Source organism: Sitodiplosis mosellana, unplaced genomic scaffold (assembly GCF_009176505.1).
Source record: "Sitodiplosis mosellana isolate CC-2019 unplaced genomic scaffold, AAFC_SMos_1.0 Smas_scaffold_6226, whole genome shotgun sequence".
Classification (NCBI taxonomy): domain Eukaryota; kingdom Metazoa; phylum Arthropoda; class Insecta; order Diptera; family Cecidomyiidae; genus Sitodiplosis; species Sitodiplosis mosellana.
This window is the reverse complement of record NW_022601467.1, coordinates 12090825-12117433: the sequence shown is the minus strand read 5'-3', so window position 1 is coordinate 12117433 and position 26609 is coordinate 12090825. Positions and strand designations below refer to the sequence as shown.

The window sequence follows — 26609 nt, the reverse complement described above, 5'->3', positions numbered from 1 at the left end:
ACACACAAACAATACCACAGAAAAAAAAATAGCATTACGAGCAATCGGCTTGGTACAACCAACAAAAAAGTAGGTGTGTATGTAGACATTTTTGGTATTCACATCGTTCGACCGGTACTCTTGACCAGCAGAATTTACAAATAAAATGTGTGCCACGTGAGCCTTCAAATGAAACGTTCGAAACGAATTGATGTGTGAAAAAAAAACTCACACAAATTTGGTCACCATTTGTGTTTATGATTTTTTTTCCTTCTTCTGTGTGCTCTGGCTCATATTCTCTCTCTCTCTCTCTCTTCCCCTGCTTCTGGTTGAAGAGAATATTCAAGTGTAATTTTGAGGCAGAAAATCCCAACAAAAAATGAATCAGCTGTCGAGTGTATGTTTCATAAATATGCGGCATTATAATGAACGAAACGGTCCTTCACAGAACAAAAGCGTATATTTTTCGGAGAGAGATGGCATATGTAGTTCATGATAAAGTTTAACGAGTTCACTCAAATCAAGTATCATTTGTTCCAGCGGTCGGCTATTTCACTCTTTTTTGTTATTGTTGTTGTTGTTGCTGCTATTTATATGTATATGAACATATCTCTTTGTGTTGGCGAGCAAATTGTGTAGCCGAAACAATTGAAATCGGCACAGGTTGGGTAGGGGAGGACCACTGGTGATGTGATACACCAAAACCATACTATATCGGTTGGTGTAAACAACTACCACCGAGCCACATACATTTTCTATTTAAATCGTTCACCAGAAAAGCCAAACGTAATCATAGATGATTATATTCAATTCAAGTAGACGACGATACCCATTGAGTATGGGTCGAGCATGGTCGCCTATTCATGATACACACATGCGTCACACATACGGTGCTAATGGGAGTGAAAAACATATATATATATATATTATATATATATATATATATATATATATTTGGAGATATATTTTCTAAAAGCCATACCACAAAATAAACAAACGTACAGCACTTTATAAACGGTATATGCAATATACAAATGATGCTTGTCTGTACATAGAGCGAGAGAGAGAGAGAGAGAGAGAGAGACAATTCCAAACAACTGGGTCATGCTCACTGATATTGCATATTTCTTCTCGTGAGATGGAATGCGATGGAATTCCGCAATATACGATCATTGCCATTGTCCGAAAATAGAACACAAAGAATAACCGAATCATTTTTTGAATTTTAAGTATTTTGTTATTCCGTTTAGATTTTTTTTCTCCATTCAAAGCCTCTATTCGCGATTGTGCACTTAAATTTCAAATCACAACAACTTTACCAATGTGAAAAATTGATTATTTATATTTCGTATTAGGAATCTCCATATATACACATGACGGAATGTCTATGACAAATAGCTAAACCGCATGATGTTTGCCATAAGAAGCATTTTCTTTCACCGTTTAGCATTCGACAGTGAGCAAAAAAGCCAAATTAATTTGATTGAAATTCCTAATAGCCGATGATTAATCGGTGAAATTATCCATCACGATCGATGCTCTCTATTCCACGTATTCGATGCACGATTATAGGTGGAATATCTTTGACGCCCCAGGTTTAATGTGATCTTTCTATTCACGTGTGAAATTGGTTGACTGTCAGTAAGTTAGACTCAGTGCATCATCGCACAACAGCGACTTACATGCCGTTTTTGGGTATTTTTCTCTCTTTTTTTGGCAAACAATGGCAAAGACTATGATGCTAACCACGACAAACAAACAGTTTCATAATTCGGCTTATTTTATTGCATAAAGCCACATATCCACGGTCAGCTTAACCCCAACTAGCAAAAGGCAACAAATTAGCAGTAACAGCAACAATAACAAATATATCTGGATCACCGACACACATGTTCATGTTGAAGCATTTCTCGTTCGCTCGTTCGCTCACTCGCTCGCACAACTGAGCAATGTGGATGCGAGTGAGCGAGCGAATGCGCTAGAGAGATAGAGACAGAGGGTAAGTGTGTATGTGTGTATGTATGTGTGCATGAGAGAGAGAGAGAGAAAGCGCAAGCAAACCGAATTAAGAGCAACGTTAATCTGACATAAAGCTTTCAATTAAAGCGAAACATTGTAGTCAGTGGTGAACAATTGTATTTGTTCGCCATACATCCGACTCTGCGATTTAGTCATCAACGATACCGCTTATCGGACACAAGCCATACATACATATATATTCCAAGCCCGAACTCCGCACAAAACGTCTGCACTTGACTATTAGCAACGTAATCAAATGAAAAACATTGATAACAAAATTCAATTTTATTTATTTCGCATTTCGCTCTCTCTCTCTCTCTCTCTCTCTCTCTCTCTCTCACCCTCTCATCAATAAAACCAATTGTCTAGCATTCATTTCGCACCGAGCACAACAATCGGAAATGAATTAAATTGCACAAATATTCATCACATTTTTGTTTGTAGAACTAGACACGATGCGCTTAGGTATAGAAGACGAAGAAAAAAAATGACACGAGAACAAAAAAGATATTATTGCTTTAAAATGCTCTTTTTTTGCGGGCGAAAATGGAGACATTTTCTTTTTGTACGAACGGCCTTGACTTTGACGTTACAAAGAATATTGGATATGTCCAAATGTGTGCATAGAGTATTTTATCATGTTATAAATAGAATGAGATGATAGCAAGATGCTCGGTGTCCATTGTCCAGTGAATGCGAATGAACATGAAAATAATGAAGACAGAAAAAATTAATTGGTATCACATCGCAACGCAACGCGAACGAGATCAGACGAAATCATTCCAGTATAAGTAGAAGTGTAATCTTAACATTGAATTAATCCAATGCAATAACAATAAGTACAAAAGAGAGGGATATACGTGCGCGTCTTGTCATTTGGATTACACACAAAAGAATTTTGGGGCGGCAAAAAGGAGCTGGCCAGATAGGGAGACGCAAGACAGTGTGTATGATGTTTCAATCGTTGGGATCAGGTTATTGAATAGAATAGACGCTGTTGTTTTCGTAGCGCCCTTGTTTCGACATAGAAATGCTTGTGTGTGTGTGCGTGTGTATGTGCTTTGTGTGTTTGTTGAGCGCTCTAAGCACTGAAAATGAAAATAGATCTTATACTTTTCTATTTTCTAAGCTGCTTCATGGCCACCATCGCATCATCATCATCATCTTTAACGTCTTTATCAATTTGAGTTGGACGCATTCGTTCATTTATTTGCCGCTTTTGTTTCCCATTTCCCAAACACACATTGATATCTGTTTTCATTATTCGTCAAATGTTTATTGAGACGATGGTGTCATTATATCTAGTTTTTTTTTCTCTTGCTACTGCTGCTGCTGCTGTTTTTGTTTCTGCTCAATTTCTTTTTGTTTCCGCTACTCCTTTGGCCGTCATGTGCGTTGTGTACCGTTTCGGTTGCACTCCAACTACTAATATTGTATATGGCTTATTAAAAGCATAAGTTTATTTGATGGTCACATTCGCATGCCATTCCTGGTTATTGTTATTGTATCACATTCTCAGCGATAGCGAGTGCTGGGGCATGTGCCACAGCGCACACACGCACACACATCGCAATGAAAAGGAGAGGCTATAAACAATTGGGCTTGGTCGGTGAGCCGCAGCGAAAATGAACCAGAATGGTAACCAAAATACGTGCCAGTCATTTGCACATTTATTTCGTTTCAAACAAAACGGATTCCAAAGAGGAAATTGGTCCAATATTCGATTACTTTTGTGTCCAGCAAGAAATAGCTAAAAACAACAACAACAACGTACACACCGAAGTAGCAAATATAAATGGTTTTTCGGCTAGCTCGAAAGGACAGGAGAAGAAAAAAAATTGGCGCTGTTTATCTATATTTTGTTCGCCTATCCGTATAATAAGCACGTTCACCGTGGCATCAGATTTGGTGTGTGGTGGAGGCCAAGAACCTCACACACGCGTCATACAAAACACACTCACACATACACACGTAAATGCAGAGAAATGAGAGGAGCAAAATAGAAATTCATTCCAATAATAATCACGATGGTTTTAGCGCGTCTCCACTTTTATTTTGTATAGTCATTTGATTGTATATTTTTTGCTGCCTCTACGCTATTGCTGCTGCTGTTGTTGTTGTTGTCTTTTTCATAAGCCCTGTGCTAAAGCCATTTATGGGCAAATGTGCATTGTAAACGAGAATATCATAAAAAATAAGAAATGGTGACACAAAAACTGAGAACACGGGCAACAAATGGGAATATTAACCATGATGAGACAGCGGCTTCTGCCGAACTGCAAAATCAAATCAGACGAACGTGGCATGATTCTCTCAAAAGAGAAAAAAAAACTTTTTTTTTATATTTGTTCGTTCGTGCTTGCTCTTTTCTGTTTTTGGTTCAGCAACAGCAACGATAGGAGCAGGTTCCTTTTCATTTTTTCCTCCTGAATTGGAGCACATACGAATTCATTCATTACGATTATGTCGCGATACGCAACACTAACCCATTTCGGTTACTTTCTTTTTCATTTTCTCTCATCCGCTCTCGCGAATGATGATTTTTACTGACACCAAAATTTTGCACACAATTTACTGAGTGACTTACTTAAAATACATATTACATGATGGCACACCGATCCCTATATATGCAACGGCATCAGCACACGGTGCACAGGTACAGTCGGGTATTTATACACATGACTACCAAACCGAACCCACGAAATTATTCTCGGAAGCGAGAAAGCAATTTACGATTAAATCCATGCATGTATGTGGCATACCTTACATACTCCTGTCTCCGTTATGCCGACCGACACCAAAAAGATACAGAGAAAGGGAGAGAAAAGCAAAAAACCGGCTAAAAGAGAAAGGGATAACATGGAAAAAAATCATATGTGTGCATATCGTACGGATTTTTTTTTTTGGCAAATAAGCGCCTCTAAATATAGCTCATACAACATCAAGAACAACATCTGACAACAAGAACACAAGCAAGTAAAAAAACAGAAAGAAGAACAGGAGCAGGAACGAAACAAAAACACACGAAACCATGCATTACGATCGAAAAAGAGAAAACAAGTTCATATCTGCATATGAGGTTCGGATATGTGCTGTATGCACTTGCTCATTACTTTTGCACCCCTGTTGGAAAAGAGAGAGAGAAAGAAATTTGCACACGCCAAATTCAACGTTTCATTCCATTACCATCCTGGCCACTTTCAGTGGGAATAATGCAATGAAGCGGTGATCAAAAGCCGTATCAACAAATGAGAACGCACAATGCTTCACAAAAGCAGGTTAATAAGCCCAAGAAGCAAATGAGTTCCAGCGAAAGCATGCATTCGATGTAATGTGGCAATAACAATATCTGCTGTGGAGTAGAACATTAACTGGCCTTGATCATCAAGAAATTTATTTTGGTTTTTTTTTCTTTTTCGCCGAATATTTCGACGTGATGAAACAAAAGCCGATTCAAGTAACGAGCAATGGAAAAAAAGGAGCACTTAACTTGAAGATTTCTGTTGTTGTTGTTGCGTTTATTATTTCTCAAATTAATTGGATAAATAAGACGAAATTGGGACGTCGCGCGCACAGATGATGGTGGCGATGGCGGCAATGTTCTGGAAGAGTGTGAGAACGAGATAGAGTTTTGGCTTTGGGTATTATTTTTTTTTCTCTTGCTTCTCTTCTCTCTCTTACCAGTCATGTCGCCAAAAACCGTTGCTTTGCCATTGTCTTGATTAAGATCACGTATTTTGCGAGAGCGTTTGTTTGAGTTTTTTGGAGTAAAAATGTCCAAAACATGTGGAATTGTGTGTGAGTGAGTGTGTGTTGTGTGTGTAGAATCGAATGAAGAGAACGGTCGATAAAAAAGGAGCCAAAGCAACAGAAAAAATTACGTTATTTAAATCAATGTTAATGGCATGCCGCAGTGCAGGCTAACATCGTATCTACTACATTTTTGTTTGTATTCCGTCTCAGTGTTATTCTATGTGGTGTTTTGCTTTAATCTTGTGACATCCACGCCGCTACGTTGGCTCTCTCTTTCTCTGCCTTTTTTTTAACCGTTTAATTTATAGCTTTGGCGTTTTGTTGAGCCGTTTTAGCAGTTTGATGAACAATCGCGACACATGTAACGGATCGAGATCTCATTCATTAATCTGCCCACATACGAAAAAGCCGGGGCAACAATATAAAGGCATTTTTAGTTGGTTGGTGCGCGCAAAGCGAGCACTCATCCAATCGAATTGTTTGCCTTTCAACCGGTTGTTTTTCCTTGACTTTGAAAAATATATACAGCACACAGGCAGCAGCCAAAATCGCTTCATTAAATTCATCACGTCGCGAGTAACAAACAGAGTGCAGCACACCGAAAGAGTGGTGAGAGCGAGCGAGAGAGAGAGAGAGAGCAAGAGAATAAAAAATCGGCAGCCGTGTAGAGAATGCAGCAAATGTGATAAACTCAATTGCAAGTGTTATGGATGTAAATTTCGGCCGTAAATCTGTTCTGTTGTCGAATCTCCGCTTTACTCTCTCTCTCTCTCTCTCTCTCTCCCTCGCTCGTTCTTTCTTTCTGCGAAATAAAATCGCAGATAGTGTGCCCGTTTGTATGTGTGTGTGTGTGTGCACGGCTATGAACCTCGTCGTACCTGATGCATACGAAATAAGCATCTGCTGCATACTCAATCGACCAATTTAAAGTATGTAGTTTCGAATGACAATAACCACTTAGTTTCGGCATAGCATTTTCCTCACAAATCGATGTGCTAAAATTGAAATCATCTTCGAGTGCGTAAAGTGGCGCGTTCACTCACTAATTTTCCAATCATCGAAAGATGAACGAAAAAAAAAAACCAACTCTCTTTCAAGCTAATAAAATGAACGGAAAATCTGTCGTTGCGAACGGAATATTCATTAAGTTATGCAGTCACGAATGACGAAAATAATAAGCTATTATTCGGCATACAAACGTCACAAAGGCAACACTGAACTTTTTCAAGTTTGATATTGCCATTTCCATCCGTCGTTTGGCTTATCAAAAACTCGCAAAATCATCAGCATTAAAGTGGCTTCAGCGAAGAAGAAGAAAAAGCATAGCAAGCGAACATTTTGCAGGATCAAGAGCTGGAATACAAAATTCGATGAAGCACAAAATAGTCTTCTATACTCATCTACGTAAGTATATACGTACGACAATTCGCATAGATGAATGCGTTTCGTGCAATAGAGCATTGACGAAAAAACGACAAGTGAACATTCAAATGAGGACGATAGAGGGTGTGAGAGAGAAAGAGAGAGAGAGAGAGAGAGAGAATGAGAGAGAGAGAGAGAGAGAGAAGGAGAACGAGAGAGCGTGCTATGCGACAGTGAGATACTTCGTAGAACTTATGGTCTTTATAAACATCCGATACGATAGTTGAATTTCGCATAAAATCATATCATCATTTGATCGTCGAACAAAATCGAATGGCAAACGTTTGCAACTAACCACAAATCCCAATCACATCTCTTCAGTTTACGTCTTTGTTGGTTTTTCGTATGAATGGCATTTGCTCGCTTAAGTCTTGCCACAGTCATTTTAAATAGTCTTGAAAGTGTATTTCTGAAATGGCTGGGTAAAAAGTAAACTCGACTCTCGACTCAAAACTGAGAAAACAGTGAAAACTTTTCAATGGGACACGATTTGAATTTCAATTTACTATATAAAATACACTTCACCATTCGCACTCTCTATCTCTCTCATTCACCACCATCTGAATTCTCACCCTCTGTGTCACTTGCACGCTCGTTCGCTTGCTCGCTTCATCCCTATCGTACACTCGGCAAACACAATTGTGCCGCTTTGCTGGAATTACAATGGCATAAAGAAAATCACTGTATGAAAATTGGTTGCACGAAATGAAGATGCCTTTGATCGGAGTTCGATGTTTGCGCTTCAACAAATGCCACACACACACACAAACTCCATTTCTCTCACTCTGTCCCCGAAACGCAAACAGCAAGCACAATCACCACATACTTAAAAGGTCTTCCACGCGATTTAACAAACTTTTTTAATTTTTTTATTCATTCGGATGCTCTGTCACGATTCTACATCTCGCTGATTCCTTTTGATTGTCATCTCTAAAGGCACTTGTACATCTCTCTCTCTCTCTCTCTTTCTCTCTCTTTCTTTCTTTCTGCCCCACTCTATCGATTCATTCATTTCGTTTTATTTGATTTTGGGACACTCTTTGCGGCAAACTACTGATATTGCTTCATTAAATCGCACAATAAGTGCTCTTTTTTCGTTCGCTTTTTCGCATTGTTCGACCGATTTCTCGTTCAATCGAGTGCATCATGTCTGTATCGGCTGCAAGAAAATTCCATTGACCAAATTCACGTTCGAATTGCATATTTTATATTATTACAAATATTCTCGCATTCGAAACAATTCGCGTGCAATTTAATTGCTACCACAAAAGTGTGTTTACCATTTTCCAAATATTTCATTTGCCATTGGAAGATGATCGAAAATGTTTTGCACCAACTTGTAATCTCTATATTCGCCAAATTTAATTTACAAACCAGAAATGCATGTTCATGTGTCTGTATGCATTCACATCTCTATAATAAAAGATAAACTTTCCCAAACTCATTAGAATTCATTATATAATTTTCTAATATGATGTTCAGTTTCTCGAAATGCGCTGTACGCTTCGCTTTGGCTTTGCATCGCATTGCATTGCATTGCATTCAATTACGCGTTAGCTCGTGCTGTTGTTGATGCAAAGGTTAACAAACGGACCAACGAACCAAGTGAAATGCTAAACGAGAGAAAAAAAAATAAAACTTGATCATCATCAACTGGTTTCTATAATACCAAATTAATAAATAAACTCGATTCATGGAAGCGAATTGTTGACTCTGAATTGAATCGCAAGCATTATATAACCCATGCTCAAGTTGCGTAGTACACTCAAGCTATTTAAACGGTTGAAAATAAAACATTGGCCTGACTGAAGGCCGTCGACAATTTTAATCGCGATTCGATTAAGACGGAATTCAACGAAACCGAAATACTTTCACCTTGGCATTGAAACGAATAAAGCATACGCGGCAAAAGTTTTTTTTTTAATTAAATGCTGGGAACTCGGTCATTGACTATGGTTCACAACCAATTTTGAATTAATGTTTTTATTTATTGTTGTTTTTGTTGTTGTTGTTTTCTTTTCGACGCTATTTGTATTTGAATTGGTTCATTTCAAATTCGGCGATATGCTAATATATCTGAAATCATTTGCATAAATGATGATCAGACGCGTTCACACGGTACAACAGAATGTGAAGAGCATTTTGGGCCGAGCCGAGTGTACGCTACTGTTGTCATCAGTGGTCATCAAAAATAATAAATGTATTCATTTGCCCGCTCATTCGTTCGCTCGTTTGCTCAGTATGCGCCTACAATCACCGTACTGTATTATGCAAACACTGTGCGCCACCGTCGCCGCTTTGGTTTGGAAACGGTATATTGGTTTGTTGATTAAATGGGCTCGCGGCTATAATTCATTTTCATCATTTGTACTATTTGCACTGTAAATGATCTTCGTTTCAATGAATGGCCGTTTTTGTTTATTGCACCTTTCAGTTTCGCTCTTTTCCTCCCTCTGACCACTCTTTACCTCCCTCTCTCGGTGTGTGCGTCTCTGTCTCCTTCTCTCCTCTGTCCTCTTTTAAACAAACCAAAAATTTTGAAAATAAACACAGTGAAAACAAACACAAACCGAACGAAAAATAAAAGCACGCCACTCAATAATTGCATTTGCCGTTGTGCCATTCTTTCACCCGATTTATTTAATGAAACATGTCTCAGCATTGGATTCACGCTCAAAATTGGATATTTCGATTGTGCACCTTTAAACCGCATCCAACACAGCCATAGTAACACCGAAATTTATTTCAATCATTTTCAACGAGTCATGTTTTTATCGGGTGTTCCACTAGAGATAATAACATATTTTTCGGACATTAACTCTCTCAATCCGCAATTTACTATCCAAACATGAAATTTACATTAATAATTTAATTACCTCAACTAAAAATCTCGAAATGCGCTGTACTATGCGCTTTCTGTGAGCAAATGTTAGAAATGCACATACACATATATTGCTGTTTATGTTTTGAGTGTTCTATGTCATACTCAATGAACACGAATGGAGTTAGCCAGCAAAAGGAAAACCTTTCGCATCAAAGTTGAAATGCGTGAAAATAAAACAAAAAGTCAAAATAGTTCGTTTAATTAATATTACGACATGAAACCATATTAAACATTTTACTAGAATCTAAACGATGCACAAGCATACATGCACCGCAGAAAAAGTATTCACCGATTTTTGGAATGATGGACATAATTTTTATGTGATAATAACAATGAAAATTATGCCGTTACCCTGGCCAATGTAAAATGCGTCGTTGTCTGTGTTGGAATTTACACATTTTGCGTTCGCTACATATTTTTAATAGAATGTGCGCCCACAACAAAAGCGCATACATCGAATCTCTCCAATCGAAAAAAAAGAGAGAGACAAAGCGAGAGACAGAGCGAGAGACAGAGAGTGGAAGAGAAATAACAAACATTCAACCTCATCGATTCAAAACTCTGTATGAAAACTGATAAAACTGAACTGTTTACATTATTTTCATTAATTGCGATGCAATGTTTACTGACATCGATCAAAATGTCGCCAAGAGCACTCATTCATAAAAAAAAGATTCATCAGTGCACGAAACGTAGAATGAACAGACACATAATTACACACACACACACACACATACACATCTATAGGTGAGATCGAGAGTGGTGTATGTTACACTGATTTGGTTGTGAAAGAGAAGAGTAAGTTTCTTCCGACTTAAAAATGGTTAAAAGGGGAGTATGTTTATTTTTGGTGGGTCCTCGCGGTTTTTCACGGTTTCCGCGGAACTGATCTCAGTTCCGCGAAAAACGCGAAAAATGATAAGAAAAAAAAAGTTCTATATAAAATTTGCTTTTTCATGTGCGTGATTTGCGCGCAACTGATAAGAGATAAGAGATAACTGTCTTCAGTCAAGTTATAGAGGACCTCGAGTACTACAACTTTGCCCAAGACACCATGTTGTTATCTCTTATCAGTTGCGCGAAAACCGTGAAGACCGCGGAGGCTAGACGGTACTAGAACATACTCTCCTTTAATGCCAACAGAATCATCAGAAAACATACTCCTCTTTTTCTCAAAATAAGTCGACAAAAAATACTTACTCCACTCTCGATCTCACCCATAGACATGCAAGTACACGCAATCATATAGCATGTTGATCAAAGTGTTCGCATATTGGAAATTTTAAAATGAAATGAATACATGTGAATAAAATCAACAGCAATGGCAACAACGACCAACCGATAGAGAAAACAAAAACGAACGTTATTGTTTTCTTGCGTTGGCAAAGTGAAAAGCGTTGCAAAAACACAGCAGCAGCCGTAGTAGTGACTTCAATAGCGACACACTACATCAATGGAGGAGAAACTGTTATTTTTGTCAATATTTGCTGTATTCCTTGTGCACAAAAAATCATTATTTTAAAAATATGTTGATGAAAATGCATTTTAATCATACACATACATACACTCAACCATGCACATTGCACAACCAATAGCCACTAGTTAGTCAACCAAAAATGCAAACAAACAGCAAAAAAAAAGAAAAGAGAATAAAATGCCAACTGGACGAATTAATAACGTATCCATAATATTTTACACATTTTTGTGGACTGCCTAGGACACATTTATCATTCACAAATTTTGAACCAACCAATCACACACACACACACCATTGCCGTCATGGTTGTGATATTCTAAATAAATCAATTCGTTTTTCATCTAATATTAAACACAATTCACGCAACGCTTCGATGAAAAAGCGAATAAGTTTGTAAATTGAATTGAACCATTTCCAATTGAATTGGCCACAGCAAAAACAGACGCGTTTTTTTTCAAATCTGAGGTTACGAATTCCTAGAAAATTCCATTTTAACTATTTTTTAACTTGTGACCGATAAATCCATTAAAAACGATTTTTCGAAAGAGTTATTAATCGGATAGGTGAATTGGTTGTCAAAATATTGTCAAATCCTGACAAACAATTTGGTATGCTATATAAAGACCGGCTGCTAATTAATTTTCTTTAAAAAAAAAACCGGATCCATTTCCTCTCCACATATTCTAATGGCATGGCATGGTAAAAATAGCTGAATACTATTCCGATTGTATACTATTCAGTGAACAACAGAACAGCTGTAAACAGCAATGATGATAAGAATCTGGTTATCGTTCGCCTCTTCGTATGATAAAGGTATTTTACCATTATGGTAATACCATATAAGATGGCTTTCACGCTTTCAGATCAGGCAGAGTTATTTTCGGTTGATATTTATGAGTGTCGCATGTGTTTGGTAATTTACACCCGGACCCCATCGCGATAGTGACTCATATCGACCGAACGAGAAATGTTATGAAATGATGAGTAACCAGACGGTTTGGTTGCGTACGAGATTATGCCGAAGATGTGTAACAATGCGCTCTAACAACATTACAGCACTACACAACGAGCGGACACTTAAACGCTTGAGCCGATGCTCGGTGCCGTTGCTCGGTGACATAAGTAGTCGCAGATGCACAGATTTATCTCAAAGACGTGTGACAACCATATTAACAATCTTGTAAGACAATAACACACATTAACGTTTGGCGCATACTTTACCGATTCTCCGGCATCCTTGTAATCTCTCACTTACTCACTCACTCATTCACTATCAGTGTCTGTGGCCGTATACGGAACGTTTTTACCTTTGTTGTCATTCTATTAGCTACCCTTGAATGCTTATTTCACCATTAAACCATATTTCTGCATGATCTCTGCTTATTTGTTCAACGCCGCTATTGTGCTATATGAAGTGGAGAAAATCAAACCGGGCAAGATGATCTCAATGCTTTTTTTATATGTGTATTTTTTTTGACAAATCTATGCTTCGCCGCATATTTATATGTATCATTTTGATAAGCGATTTGGAAATGGAAACAAAGCGTGGGACGTGGTATTTGATTTGAATAAGCCAGGAAGAATGATATGCGTATAAAAGTGAACACATAGTGATTTCTGTAGTTATGATACATACGTACGTCGTCGTCACCGTCGTCGGTCCATTTTTTCCCCCATTTTTGCACACACCGTTTGCAGCAACGAGTTAAAGGTATACCCCATTTCAGTGGAAGACTTCGTGTGACAGCATTTTTAATGTTCGACTATGTTATGCTTCTTTCTATTGGTTCCGTGTCACGTATTGGCGTGTCGCATGGATTTCAAAAGTTCGTTTATCATCACACATCATGAGCATCACTTGTGAGCTTCGGGTTTCATTGCTATGACGCTTATTTATCATTTTATCGCTATTGTGTCTCACTTTTCATGTTGATTTCGCGTAAAACACGACCAGCACCCGAAACGCAAACATAAAACAGCATAAAATATACCCGAGCGTAGCCACGAAGAATACATAAAATGTGACATATGTTAAATTTACTTTTATTTCCATCACATTTCGCTTGAGCGCGACAAACACATTCCGTGTGCATGTGTGTGTGGGTATGTTTGTTTATCATTTAAAGTGGCAAGAACGGGTTGTTTACGTATTCATTTATACTCTCGATCGGTTGTTCTATGAAATGGAGCATAAAATTAGAAACATTTGTCTTCTTACAATGCTCAAGACATGGCTTCGGAAAATGGGGCGGAACGAAAAGTGAATCAAAACTTTCCCACGCACCAAAATCAAATCACAATCGCTTTATGCAGTCGGCACGCTCCAAATTCAACCAAAATCGTAATTAAATCAAGTGCAGAACGAATTCAAATCACTGTATAGCAATCGAGTCGCATCACAAAATTTTCGGCCGTAAATTAAATAAATGAAAATATCCATACCACAAATAGTGTAGACCGAGGGAGTAGGAGAAAGAGAGAGAGAGAGAGAGAGCCTCAAATGAAGAGGAGAAAATGGCATAGATAAGGGGCCAGCGATACAACACAAATAAATGCGCACCGACGAACCGATGAAAAATATCGCCCAGTCCATTCGAATTAACATAATCAAATAGTTATGTTTTATGCAGTTTTCATTATGCATTCATCCTTTCACATTGGGGACAACGTTCATATGTGTAACATGTTAATCGATCGAATTGTAATTAATTTAGCCGGGACTATTTTTTTTCCAGGTCAAAATATAAATTTTCCGATTGTTTTGATTGCACTATAGCTTGCATGCCGCATTCGGTGCCGCTCTTTTTTCTCTGCTCTTCCAATTGAATTTTTTTTATTAAATTGTCTGTCGTGGCGTGGAATATGTGTGTGCGCCAACTATTGTATGCATATGCACATACAAAAAGCCCGGAGTAGACACATACTCTCCCTCTGTCTCTCTATGGTGCGTGTGTCTCTATATCCGTATCTATGTGTGTGTTCCTCTCTCTTTCTTTCTCTCTCTCTCTCTCTCTCTCTCTCTCTCTCTCTCTCTCTCTCTGTGTGTGTGTGTGTATACCCCAAAAATCTGTGCATGTTCTCTGCTTTCTCTGTGGTTTATTTTCGCATTCATATTTTTTGTTTCGACTGTTCTGCGATCCGTGTGTTGTTGTAGCGTCGTGTAACATGTTCAACTGTCCATTTTTTTGGTTGTTGTCAATTTTGGACCATTTCACATAATGCATTTTGTTGTGTTTAGGCAACATACAAATTTTATGCTTGCATGAATTGCGTATGTGTAACATTATCTGGAAAAACATTGTAAACGAGCAGAATAACACAGGAGCAAAGGCAGACCAAAAAAAAAGAGAAGAGCAAGCGAGTGAGAGCGAGAACGAACGGGCGATAGATATGGATGGCGGTTTGGTAATAATAAAATGCTTGGCATTCTCGTTTAACGAGCCCGTCAAATCGACGGACACACAAGTATCGAGTGCATGTGCTCGTGTAACTATTTGTTCCTGTTTCGGTTCTCGCTTTCGGCTCTCCCGTCCTCGTCCGTCACACGGTCATTTTATGTAGATGTGGTAAATTATGGATCGATTCAATTCAGAGTACAACGTAATACATATGATGTGTTCCAGCTCAATTTTATGTATTTCACATAAATGATGTACACTGAAATGAGGGTGATGAGGACGATCGCCTCTCTGTCGAATTTTTTTCCCCACATCTCTCTATCCCTCTTAACATTCGTTGCGTATTTTATTTTTCACAGTCAAAGCCATTCGGCCACATTTATTATGTAACCTGGTGAATAAGTGATACTCGTTTAACGGGGAAAATGAATGAAAGAACGATAGAGCGGGAAGCGAGAGATAGAAGGAAAAAAAGCTTGACACGAGCTTTGCATAACATAAAGCCTTAAGACGGGAACACTTATTCCAATTTTTCTTATGTGCAAGTGGCTTGGATAATTTACCGAGATCTGTTTTTAAAGTGAACGAAAAATCGAGGTTTGAAATGAAATGAAATATTAGCATCATTGCAAATTTAATTGAGCGCAACAGAAACACTCTTTCACTCTGGGTGGCGTATGTGTGTGTGTGTGTGTGTGAGCCTGTGTAGATCTGTGTATGCGCGCGGCTCACCCAACTCCCAGCATAAATGAAAATTGGCTGGTGAATGGACGAAGCCACTTCGAAGATGCGAGCATTTGCATAAATTCATTCTTTAATTTCAGTAGATGTATCTGTCGTCCATAAATTTAAGATTAGGTTATCTTCGTCATAAAGCGGGTCGTGTTAAATATACACAAAAACCGTTAAGTGTGAAAACAATGTCATTATCCGCCTTAAGGCGTCCGTTTCGGGTCAAAACTTTTGGCTCTCTCAATATTCTCCGCATCCATTCTGCACACAAATACACGCGCGCGTGCACACACACACACACACGCACACATATTTAGCACATCTATGTGAACATGTTATCATTTATCATGATCTGAGTGCCATTTATTTTAATGACATTTAATTGCCAAACAGGCACTAACTATTTTCGCTTGCATTACTGCGCTATGCAATTTTCCATTGACCGTGTGTCATGCATGCACATGCGATCATGAGATGCTTTCAACCACTTTATTTATTAGCTTAACATCTAATTTGTTTCAATTGGAAATACGATTATCGTGCATTAAATTTTCCATTTGCCGCTCGCTCGTTCGCTCACTCGCAAGACACATACACAAGCTGTGGCATAGTTTGGCAGGAAGGAATCCGAAAAGGAAATGTTACCAGTTACTCTCTGATTGAGAGATCCTTCATCGTTTTAGTCAAACACTTCAACATATTCGGTCGGTTTGCTTCTCATCAGCGGAACTAGACTACATCTGTTTTTACAATTCCACCAAGACACTCGTCGTTGAAATAGATATCTTTTGCAAGTGATTCGAAGTTTGAATCTCCTTTCGATCTTTTGGCCTTTTTTTCCGACGCCATTTGAATTGGCTAATTTTTTTTTTTTTGGAATGTGTTGCGTGTACTTGGATCAGTTTAGAGCCATATTGTTTGGTGTTCAATGCTCACATTATTTATTCACACACACGGAAAAAATGTGAAGGAAAAAAAAGCATATGTTTTTCATGGCGCCACATAAATATCATCTACGATAAAACTTTTTCGATTGGTTTCGAGTTCTATTCACAGTTCTTCGTGTTTGTGTGTGTCTGTGTTTTTTTATTGCCATTTCATGTGCGCTTCGATCTGAACTCGTATGCAAAGTGTTAAGGGTTCGAATCGATGTATGTGTGTGTTTATGTGCATGGCTGCAAAGCCGCACAAAGTTTCCTTCATTTTTGTGGAGACAGCAAAAAATCCCCAACTCCATGGTTAGTTTCATTCCCTGCGACAACGGACGCTCAGAAAGATAAAGAGAACGAGAGCAAAAATAGACCAGAAAGAATTTATTAATTGAATCAAATATTTGATTTATGCTTGCAAATATCGACGGTGGCAAAAAGAACAAGAGCGAATAAGGAAAGAGATGGGAGAATCACAGCACACACATGTATAACACCACACGACACGGTACGAAAAGCAGGGAGAGAAGCGATGAATTAGTACGTGGTTAACCGAATTGATGCCGTGCATTCATTAGGCTAATTATGAAAAATTAATAATTTAGCATTTCCCAACCGAAGGAGAGAGAGAGAGAAGGAGCGACAGTCACAAACTCAGTGTGACACATACAGCCACACATACTCACACTGACAGACAGCCAGATACACACATAGTTGGGAACGGTTGAGTTGTGCTTGCCGTTAAATACACGTGATTCGATTTGATGCGAGAAGATTCGGTTTTGCGCTAGCACTTTGTCGGTTTGTTATTCGCATTTTAATTTGTGACAAAAGACATACTCTTGCTATCACATACGTCGTAGGTAGAGAAAGAGTGAGGGAGTGTGTATATGTGACGAGAGACTTGGTATGATTTCCAGTTACTCCATCAACAGAATTTCCATGTTGAACAGAAGAAGAAGAATAAGTGAGAAAAAAAGCGCACGACAACGCTCATCAAAAATTCGTTTGACAGAATTCGTTGTGTGTTTGGTGCAAACCGAGAACATATGGGGAAATCGAAAAGTTTTTGTTTATGTGCTTGCCGCCTGGAACACACTCAACCAACTCGGCTCGTGTCAATATATGAATGAATTCAATAAATTTTACGTATAATATGGTGTGTAAACAAACCGAGCGAGTAACACATCACTCCAACGGCGTGCGTCGTGGTCGTTGTCGTAGTCATCGTCGTTATTCTTCATCTGGATGCATATAAGTTTTCGGTTTTCCATCTTTACCATTCCAAGCACTCAGCACGGTACTGGTGAGCTCTTTCGTCGTACACATGAGATGCGTACATATGTATGTATATATGTGTTTGGAGTTCAAAATCAAATAAAATAAGACGATTTGGTAAACCACGTGCATAATAATTGTTTGTAAAGGAATCTTCGAATTTACATATTTTATTGTTTTTGTTGCGCTCCCATGCCCGTTCCCTCATACACTCACACACACACACACATACACCGTGCACACTGTATGTTATGTTGTGTTGCCGGTTGTTGTGGCTTTCGTGTTTCTTTTTCGTGTCTATTATTCTTCAATTGCTAATTCATACGTGATGGAATTTTGCGAAACAAACACACGCATTAAAATTAAGTCGAGCTCATTTTCAGAAGGCTTTCTGTACCTTTCGTTCTCGTTCTTTCTCTCTATTTTAGTGCATATTGCCTCATTTGTCTCGTATGCAAAATTTCGAAATTTTCCACTCGGTCCCATCAAAAGATGTCTTAATGTTTTTCGTACGTTCATCGTCCGCGTCGTTTGCTTCAAAGCACACACAATTAAAGTCTACCCAGATTTAAATTGGGACTTTCTTAAGCGACCTTATCAATTATTATGTACAACGTAGCTTTCTATCTCGAACTCTCTCTCTCCCTCTCTCTCTCTCTTCATCACACTCACACACACACACACATACAACATACATGTTGTTATATGGGTTCGAATGAATTTGTGCATGGTCAATTTTAATTCGAGCATGAAAACATTTATTTTAATTTATCCGATGGGATAATAGGATTTTAGGTTGATTTAGAAAATGCTAAACGAAAAACTAAATGTGCGGACGATAAGCTTATCGAAAATAGAATGTTTATTAAGTCAAATGAAGGCAACCAGAGGGCTGCGAGTGTACAGAATCACACAACAGCCACTGGCACAGGCAACTCTCTCTCTCTCTATCTCTCACTCACACTCACTCACTCTCACTCACTCTGAACGATTCAAGCGAACAACGTCAATAGACCGAGCAGTTAATTAAAATGGATACAAGGCTTTGTAGCCTATTGTATCACTATAGTTTGTTGTTTGATGTGTATTTTGTGTCTCAATCGTCCATTTCCGTCCAGATTTTGGGTGGTTCTGTGTCAGTCTCCCCCTGCTCTCACTCACTCACTCTCTCTGTCATTGTGTATATGTATGTGTTAATAGATAATACATACGAGCGTTAAATGCTGGCCATTTTCGTCCAACAAATATGACATTTTGTAATTATAATAATGTAATTTCCTGTGCGTTTTTTTTCATTCATTTCTGCAGGTTTGCTCGTCTCTTTCAAACGGTCAATCGGTTCAGCTGACACATCAAACATAAAATTGTTTACAGTCACACACAGAAAAAACGATAACAATAATCAAAATGACACAACGTCAACGGCAGTGGGGCATAGTGGTGCTCCTGATAGGCATTTGCGTGATTGGCACATCAGCTCAAGGTAATGTTTAATTCCAATTGGAAACTCAGATGGTTAATTAAATAGAATGCATTCACAGTAGCCAATTATCGGGCTTATCCTAATTACATCTAGTCTCAGGTGCTTGGAGTCTGCGGAATTGTTGAACAGAAAACAAATTACAAGAACAAAAAAGTTTTTATAATAATATCTCGATCCGTCATGCATTAATGAAAATGGGAGAAAGTTTACCGATGCAAAATATCCATTTTTGAGATAATGACAAAATAGGACAATCAAGAGAAAGACATAGATTTTGGATCTCAAGCAATTATTTCGTCTAGATTGCGATGAAATTTTTAAGGACAAATGTTTAGACAGATGATGATATGATACAGAACGAATGGCAGTGTGCGGACATCTCCAATGATTTTCAAATATTTCAAACGTTGTCAATGGAAAAGCACTTGACACATTGTCTTTGATCTGCGATGAAATGAATAAGAGCCGTAAAATATAACAAAATATGAAGGGCAAGGGAATTTCCATATACAAACTTAATTGACGTTAGTGATGGACTTGATTTGAATTCGTATTCAAACGAAAATCAAAAGTCCTTTCTGAATGAATTGTCCTGAGTTGAAATCATTTCAAATTGCTGTGAGCGACAACCATTGCAACAAAATAACGACATACACACACACACACACACACACACACAAAGCTTCAAATCATTCTTAACTGAATTGAATTTAATTGATTTACCACTGACTTGGCATCATTCGCCTTCAGGCAAAATTCCCTTCTCAAAGCTGCTCTCTTTCTCCATCGTTCATATTCCCATTTCCATATTCCATTTGAAGTAATAAATTAAAGTGCAGTGTGCCGTTCGATGTGGGAAGATGTTACAGTACATAAAGGAAGAGAAAACACAAAATGAAATGAGAGAAATGAAATAAATGCTGTGTGCCGTCTTAAATGCAGCGAATTAAGTGAATGCAACTCGTTTTCGACAGTTATGCAAAATAAACGAGTAGTTTATTTTACCGCTGAAAGCAAGGTGTACAACAGGGAATCGTTTTGCCAGTAGTGCTCGACAGCGCAAAGATTAGGAATGGGGGAAAAAGGAATAATCATGCGAAACAGGAAAAAAAATGTGATGAGCAAAACGTACAAACCATCGCTAACACTTCAGCAACAATAACAAAAAACGAAAGGATAGAAAAGATTTGCTTAAATACAGACTAAACTAGACAGAGAGCTGAGAATTGCGTTGCATGCAGTTTATATTTTTGCAGCGACATGAGCATCATGAATATTCGTGTGCATGGTCAAGACTTTAGCTCTTTTTTTCGCTGTTGTTGTTCTTCTTTATCCTGCCATTCCTGTGAATCTCTTAACTACTGCAAAATGTTTTAGCAAATCCCGCAGCCTGACAGCTAAATCACACGCCAATAAATTTAAAACCATATTTCAAATTGGAAACTTGTTCTGTTCGTTCGTTTGAAGTTGCATTTTTGCTCTTCACAAATTGCCATCAATTCTATATCGTTAGCAAACCATTTGTGAATATGGGCTAGTTTAGCTCAACAACACTGCGAATGACAGGATACTCAATGTTAAGTATTTGTCGTGATCAATGGTCATTTGCAACCGCATTATTTTGATGTTTCTATCAAATGAGCTGCTAAAATGCGAGCAAAAATATGGCAGTGGCGATGATATGAAGATTCTTTCACAGATACAAAGACCAAGAGTCTGTAATCCAAACAAAAATAAGCGAAACAATATTTCAATATGCGATTACAAATCCAATTTTTCAATCAAGAAATCGCGTTGTGATCTGGACGTATTTTTCTATGCAATCAATGCATTATTGTTTGAAGACAGCAAAAAAATGCGTTTGTGGTGTTAATCAAATTAAGATTTCACTCTGTATGCGATTCTATGCCACAGTTCATTGTGGTTTCTCTTATTTCGTTTCCAGAATGAGAAATTGAAAGCAGAAAAATGCCATCGACTTCGTTCCTTTTTCGATTTATGTTATTCATTGCATTCGCCGACTGTATGATACGGTGAACAAAAGTTATGAAAGAGTCAGCATGACGTTCAACTACTAAACGGTTATCCTCTCTGGCTTTCCATCCGATGCACCAAAGCACAACAGAGCCGAGAGAAGAAAAAAAAACGATAGGCAATTACTAAATAAAAAGCTGAATAAACAGAATATATAGCACGAATAAGAGAATATGAAAAATAGAAAGAATGAGTGAAACAGAGGCAACAAGAGTGGCGAAAAATCTTAGACCACAAAAAAGTAAACAAGCAAAGCAGAGAGAGAGAGAGAGAGAGAGGGAGTAAGAGTAAAAAACACACAATATTATGCATTCGCATGGGTTTTCAGGTGTGAAAACTTCTGCCTAATGAATAGGTGTTTCGGTACGTTTTTGTTTGCATACGTACACCACAGGCCATAAGTTTGGATACCCCTATGAAACGTTTGTTTCTACGTTTTTTGAACATTTTCACTTGAAATTTAGTATTGGATATGAAAATATATCGAAATTCTGACCGAATGAATGATTTGGAAGATAACATTTGGCCGGCCTATGGCCATCTTTTGGTCTTTGAGCTGTGGGAGCCAAAATCGAAGTCTTAAACGGGCCATCGGATTGAAAAGTTAAATACGCCATTGGAAAGGTCTTGAAAAGTAGATGTGATTTTTGGTATTAAACATCAAAATCGGCCGGCGTTTGGCCAAGATATGGCCGTTTGTAATTTTTGGCCGAAATTTTCAATCAGCCATACCTTGGCCAAAAGCTGGCCGATTTTGATGTTTAATACCAAAAATGATACGTTCTCTCTGAGACCTTTCCAACGACGTATAGCATGTTGAAATTGGACAAGCGGTTTGAAATTTAAAAATTTTGGGCCAAATTCATTCATAGGGGTATCCAAACTTATGGCCTGTGGTGTATGTGTATGTGTGTGCATACGGTTGGCTGTAAGATAAAAGTGACCGCGCTAACCGCAAGCTTGAAATTTATTTCCGTGTGAGAAACGAACCGACACAACACTTCATCCTTTAATAAAATGCGCCTTCAACATGAATGCGCTTCACTTGCAACGCAGAATAATGTGAGCGCATTGCAAAAAAATCTTGGCATTTCAATAGACAATTAAGAAGAAGAAACATATCAGTCTACTTCTTTTGATTGTCGATCTCTTGTTTGGTTTGCGGCATCGTCAATGAGAATGCAATTTTATCAATTGCATGGAACCGCTTTCTAAATTGAACGCGCTGCAAGTCTCTCTCTCTCGCCATCTATCCCGCTTTACCAATTAAAATATGATCTTTAAAAGACACAATGGCCGCAATCAATCTGCTCACCATGCGCCCATTTATTTATTAACAATTGTGAAGTTAATTAAGTTTTAAATTAATCGCGTGAAAATCCAAACATAAATACATATGTACATACATATATGCATCGATACATGTGAACATCATTATCACAAAATGATACCGAAAGGTGACAGCAACAGCACACACATATATATATATCGAATATGAGAATATCCCCGGTGAAATTGTATGTTTATGTAGTGACACATTTGAATGTGCGAAAGGATTCGGTTGGCGAACGAAAGCGATTATTATGCATTATTATTATGCTTATATCCAGAATGTTCGTTACATGCATTCGTTCGATTTGTTTTTCTATTCGCCCCGTAGGCCATCCAACAAACCAGCCAACGAACCGATCGATCGACCGACCGACCGACCGACCAGCCAACCAATCAACCCATCTATCTCTAATGCACGCACAATCGATAATAAACGATACACACAATCATTTCAAATCGATGCCATACCATGTACTTTATTATGTTTGAACACGCATAAATTCTGAATTTGATTGTATTTCAAAGCAATAACTCGAAAATGGAAAATTCTCACCAATAATAAAGCCTTTTGTTTAAACCAATTAATAGTTCGAACGCGCCCGAGTCCGTGTTCGTTGCTCACATTTTGCAATTACATACTCATCGACAGATATAGATATTGGGCCGATGGACATGGACACGGACACATTTTCACGAAGCATATGCAATGGTTGGTATCGAAAACGATGCAATATATTTCGCTTGTCTATTGTTGGGATATGATGTGTGAATGTGCGTGAGAGAGAGAAAGAGAGAGAGAGAGATAAAGGCAGATGAAGCGAGACACAATAGACAAAAAGCGCATCACACACCGTCACTAAAACCGCTTCAGTGAAGCGTAGTCACAATTTTACAATGTGAACTATTGTATTATTAGTATCGGAATGCATGTACATTATTGTGGTTAATCGGCTATAAAAATCGAACACTACACACTTGATGCCATGATTGAACCGATGCGATAAAATGACAAATGCAAAATATTTTCCGTTTTAAGACAACAAAAAAAGCACTCGCCAATAAACCCACTATCTATTGTAAAAACAAAAAACATGAATAGTTGGCGGAACAATGCAAATATTGAATATTATGAATATTCATCACTTTGCACAATCCAATTGATCATATCCCTTTGATTATCACAATTATTTCTAAGCATTCAAATGAATCGATGCTGAAATTCGAATTCTTGAATTTCCACTGAATGCATTTTCTACATCCACTGAAATCAACCAAGTTAATTGAACTAATTGGTGTTGGTCACTTGAGCAGAAGGTGCAACGTTCAGTCGGAGAAATTTCTTGGAATCAATTCTATGATACAGCATGGAAAAACTCGGTGGAACAAACTTTAAATACGGAAGTGAAAAGCTGTCGTGCTACGTGTGTTCAACCATACGATGAACCAAAGCGCATTCGGTGAAAAATTGAAACAAGTTGCCAGAGAGGAACTGCATTAGTCATTTGACTAATGGACATCCGAATCGAATGTAAATCAAAAGGAACACAACCATTCGAACAAGAACCAGTTATCAATTTGTTTAATTAAAAGTAACAAGAGTCCAATCTGCAAAAGAACATTCTTAAGTAATGCAGAATAACAGAAAAAAAAGAATGAAAAAAAATACAACATAATTTTTTTTTCCTACAAATTGCACGGAAACCGGTCTGTACTCACATTACTCACATTCTTAGTTTTTGTTCTACACCGGCCAAATGAGAAATGTTAAAGAACTTTTAAAACTAATTTACAAGTTTGATAAAAAAAAGCGTAGTAGTGCTACGAAATTCACGTGATTTATGAATCTCAATGTACAGTTGGAAATTCCCAGCAGCACACTCGTTTTTTCCCATTCTCCTACTGTCATGCAACACAAATTACAATGCACATAGATCAAATACATAATTACTTATTTCTTATCTGCAGCTCTCATGTCAACGCATCGTATTTTTTTTTCTATTCTGCAGCAGCGTTTGTATGTTGAATTCATGCATCGGGTTCATGTACAGTATGCGTTGAACGAACAATTTAGAATATTTACAGACATGATAACGATCGCTGAAATGATGTCAATGACAAATGGATAAGAGAGACCTGTCCTCTCTCTATATATGTGTGAATATATCTACCTCTAATCTTCCTCTGTCTCCTGCACTAATGAACAAACCGTTTCGATTTTCACAATTGCATTTGCATTTTCCATTTCCGATGCTGGAAGCCATATTATATTACGATTTATTATCAGATTTGTGCTCCAATGCGTTTGAGCTTTCATTGTGATATGGGAGAGGATATTTGATAAAGTCGAATTTGAATTGACATACGTTTTATTGCTTTCAATTTACAGGATCAACATTTAAGTGTCCAGAAGAAGGATATCAAGCCGATCCACAGGACTGCACAAAATTCTATCGTTGTGTAAAAGAAGAATCGGAAAAATTGAAAGCGTATGAATTTAATTGCGGACCAGGAACGGTGTTTTCCAAAATTACTGATAATTGCGTTTATCCCGAAGACTCGGGCCGACCAGAATGTGCTGATGTTGCAACAAATGTCATCGGTACCGGTGGTAAGTTTAATATTTGAGAAGAGCGACTTATTTGTAGTATTGATTGTATCGATCTCTGTGAATTTGACTCAGATTCAGAAAGTGGTCAGCAACAACAGCAACAACAGCAACAACAACAACAGCAACAACAACAGTCCACTGGAACGACACCAACGCCAACGACACCCAAACCAACTACCACAGCAGCACCACCAACCACATCGAAGGCACCAAGCAGCAAAGTCAAGTGCACACAAGAAGGTTTTATGGGCGATCCAAACGATTGCAGGTACACCTAAATATTCACACAATATTTGTTCACTTCGTGGGAAACTCTGATAATTAACCATTGCTTATTTTTTGCCATAGCAAATTCTATCGGTGCGTTGACAATGGAAACGGTGGATTTATTAAATATGACTTCACATGCGGACCAGGCACTGTTTGGGATCAAGAAATTCAAGGATGTAACCATGCATGGGCGGTGAAAAACTGTGGCGGTTCTCAAGTAGCAAGCGATAGTTCGTCGAATCAGCAATCGTCTAGCAGCAATTCGCAAAGCTCCTCCAGTTCATCGAGCAACTCATGGCAAGAACAATCACAATCAAGCAGTACTCAATCACAACAATCGTCTTCATCAAGCCAAAGTAGCAGCAGGTAATGATTACCTACACAATTTTTTCTTTACTTAATGCTAAAAAATTTGAGTGATATTTCAAAATCATTCACATTTTACCAATAATTCTGTTATGAAATTCTAATGGCTTCTATTGAAAGAAAACCGCTGTTTCGGGTGATTTAATTTTTCTGAATGGAATCATGATTCGTGGATAATGCATTTTATAGACCGAACATTTATTGGATAATATTTCAGTTCATCATCGTCATCATCGCAAAGTCAGAACAGTCAAAACAGCCAGAACAACCAGAACAGCCAAAATAGTCAAAATCAACAATCATCATCAGGCTCGTCATCCGGATCAGGTAGCTCCAACCAAAATTCACAAAATCAAAACAATCAAAACGGAGGAAGTCAATCACAAGAAAACAATTCAGGCTCTGGTTCCGGATCAGGCAGCTCCTCATCTTCTTCACAAAGCCAAAACAATCAAAATGAAAGCCAAAACCAACAGAGCGAATCGAATTCGGGCAGCAGTAGCGGAAGTTCATCATCGTCATCTCAATCACAAAATCAGGGCGGATCATCTGGTGATTGTAAAAAGGAAGGATTCTTCGCTAATCCAAAAGACTGTAGGAAATTCTACCGATGTGTAGATAATGGCAAAGGCGGATATACTAAAT

The 26609-nt window shown here is 38.1% G+C and overlaps 1 protein-coding gene across 1 annotated transcript in view; it reads left to right on the top strand.

Moving 5' to 3' along the window:
* The window catches only part of LOC129578008 (serine-rich adhesin for platelets), a gene marked incomplete in the record, with an annotated part of 38502 nt that overhangs the window by 7306 nt on the left and 4587 nt on the right, over positions 1–26609 (top strand). Inside the window, 5 exon segments of the mRNA XM_055466032.1 lie at positions 19180–19354; positions 25107–25328; positions 25401–25596; positions 25677–25964; positions 26182–26609. Coding sequence (XP_055322007.1) covers positions 19279–19354; positions 25107–25328; positions 25401–25596; positions 25677–25964; positions 26182–26609 — 1210 coding nt within the window.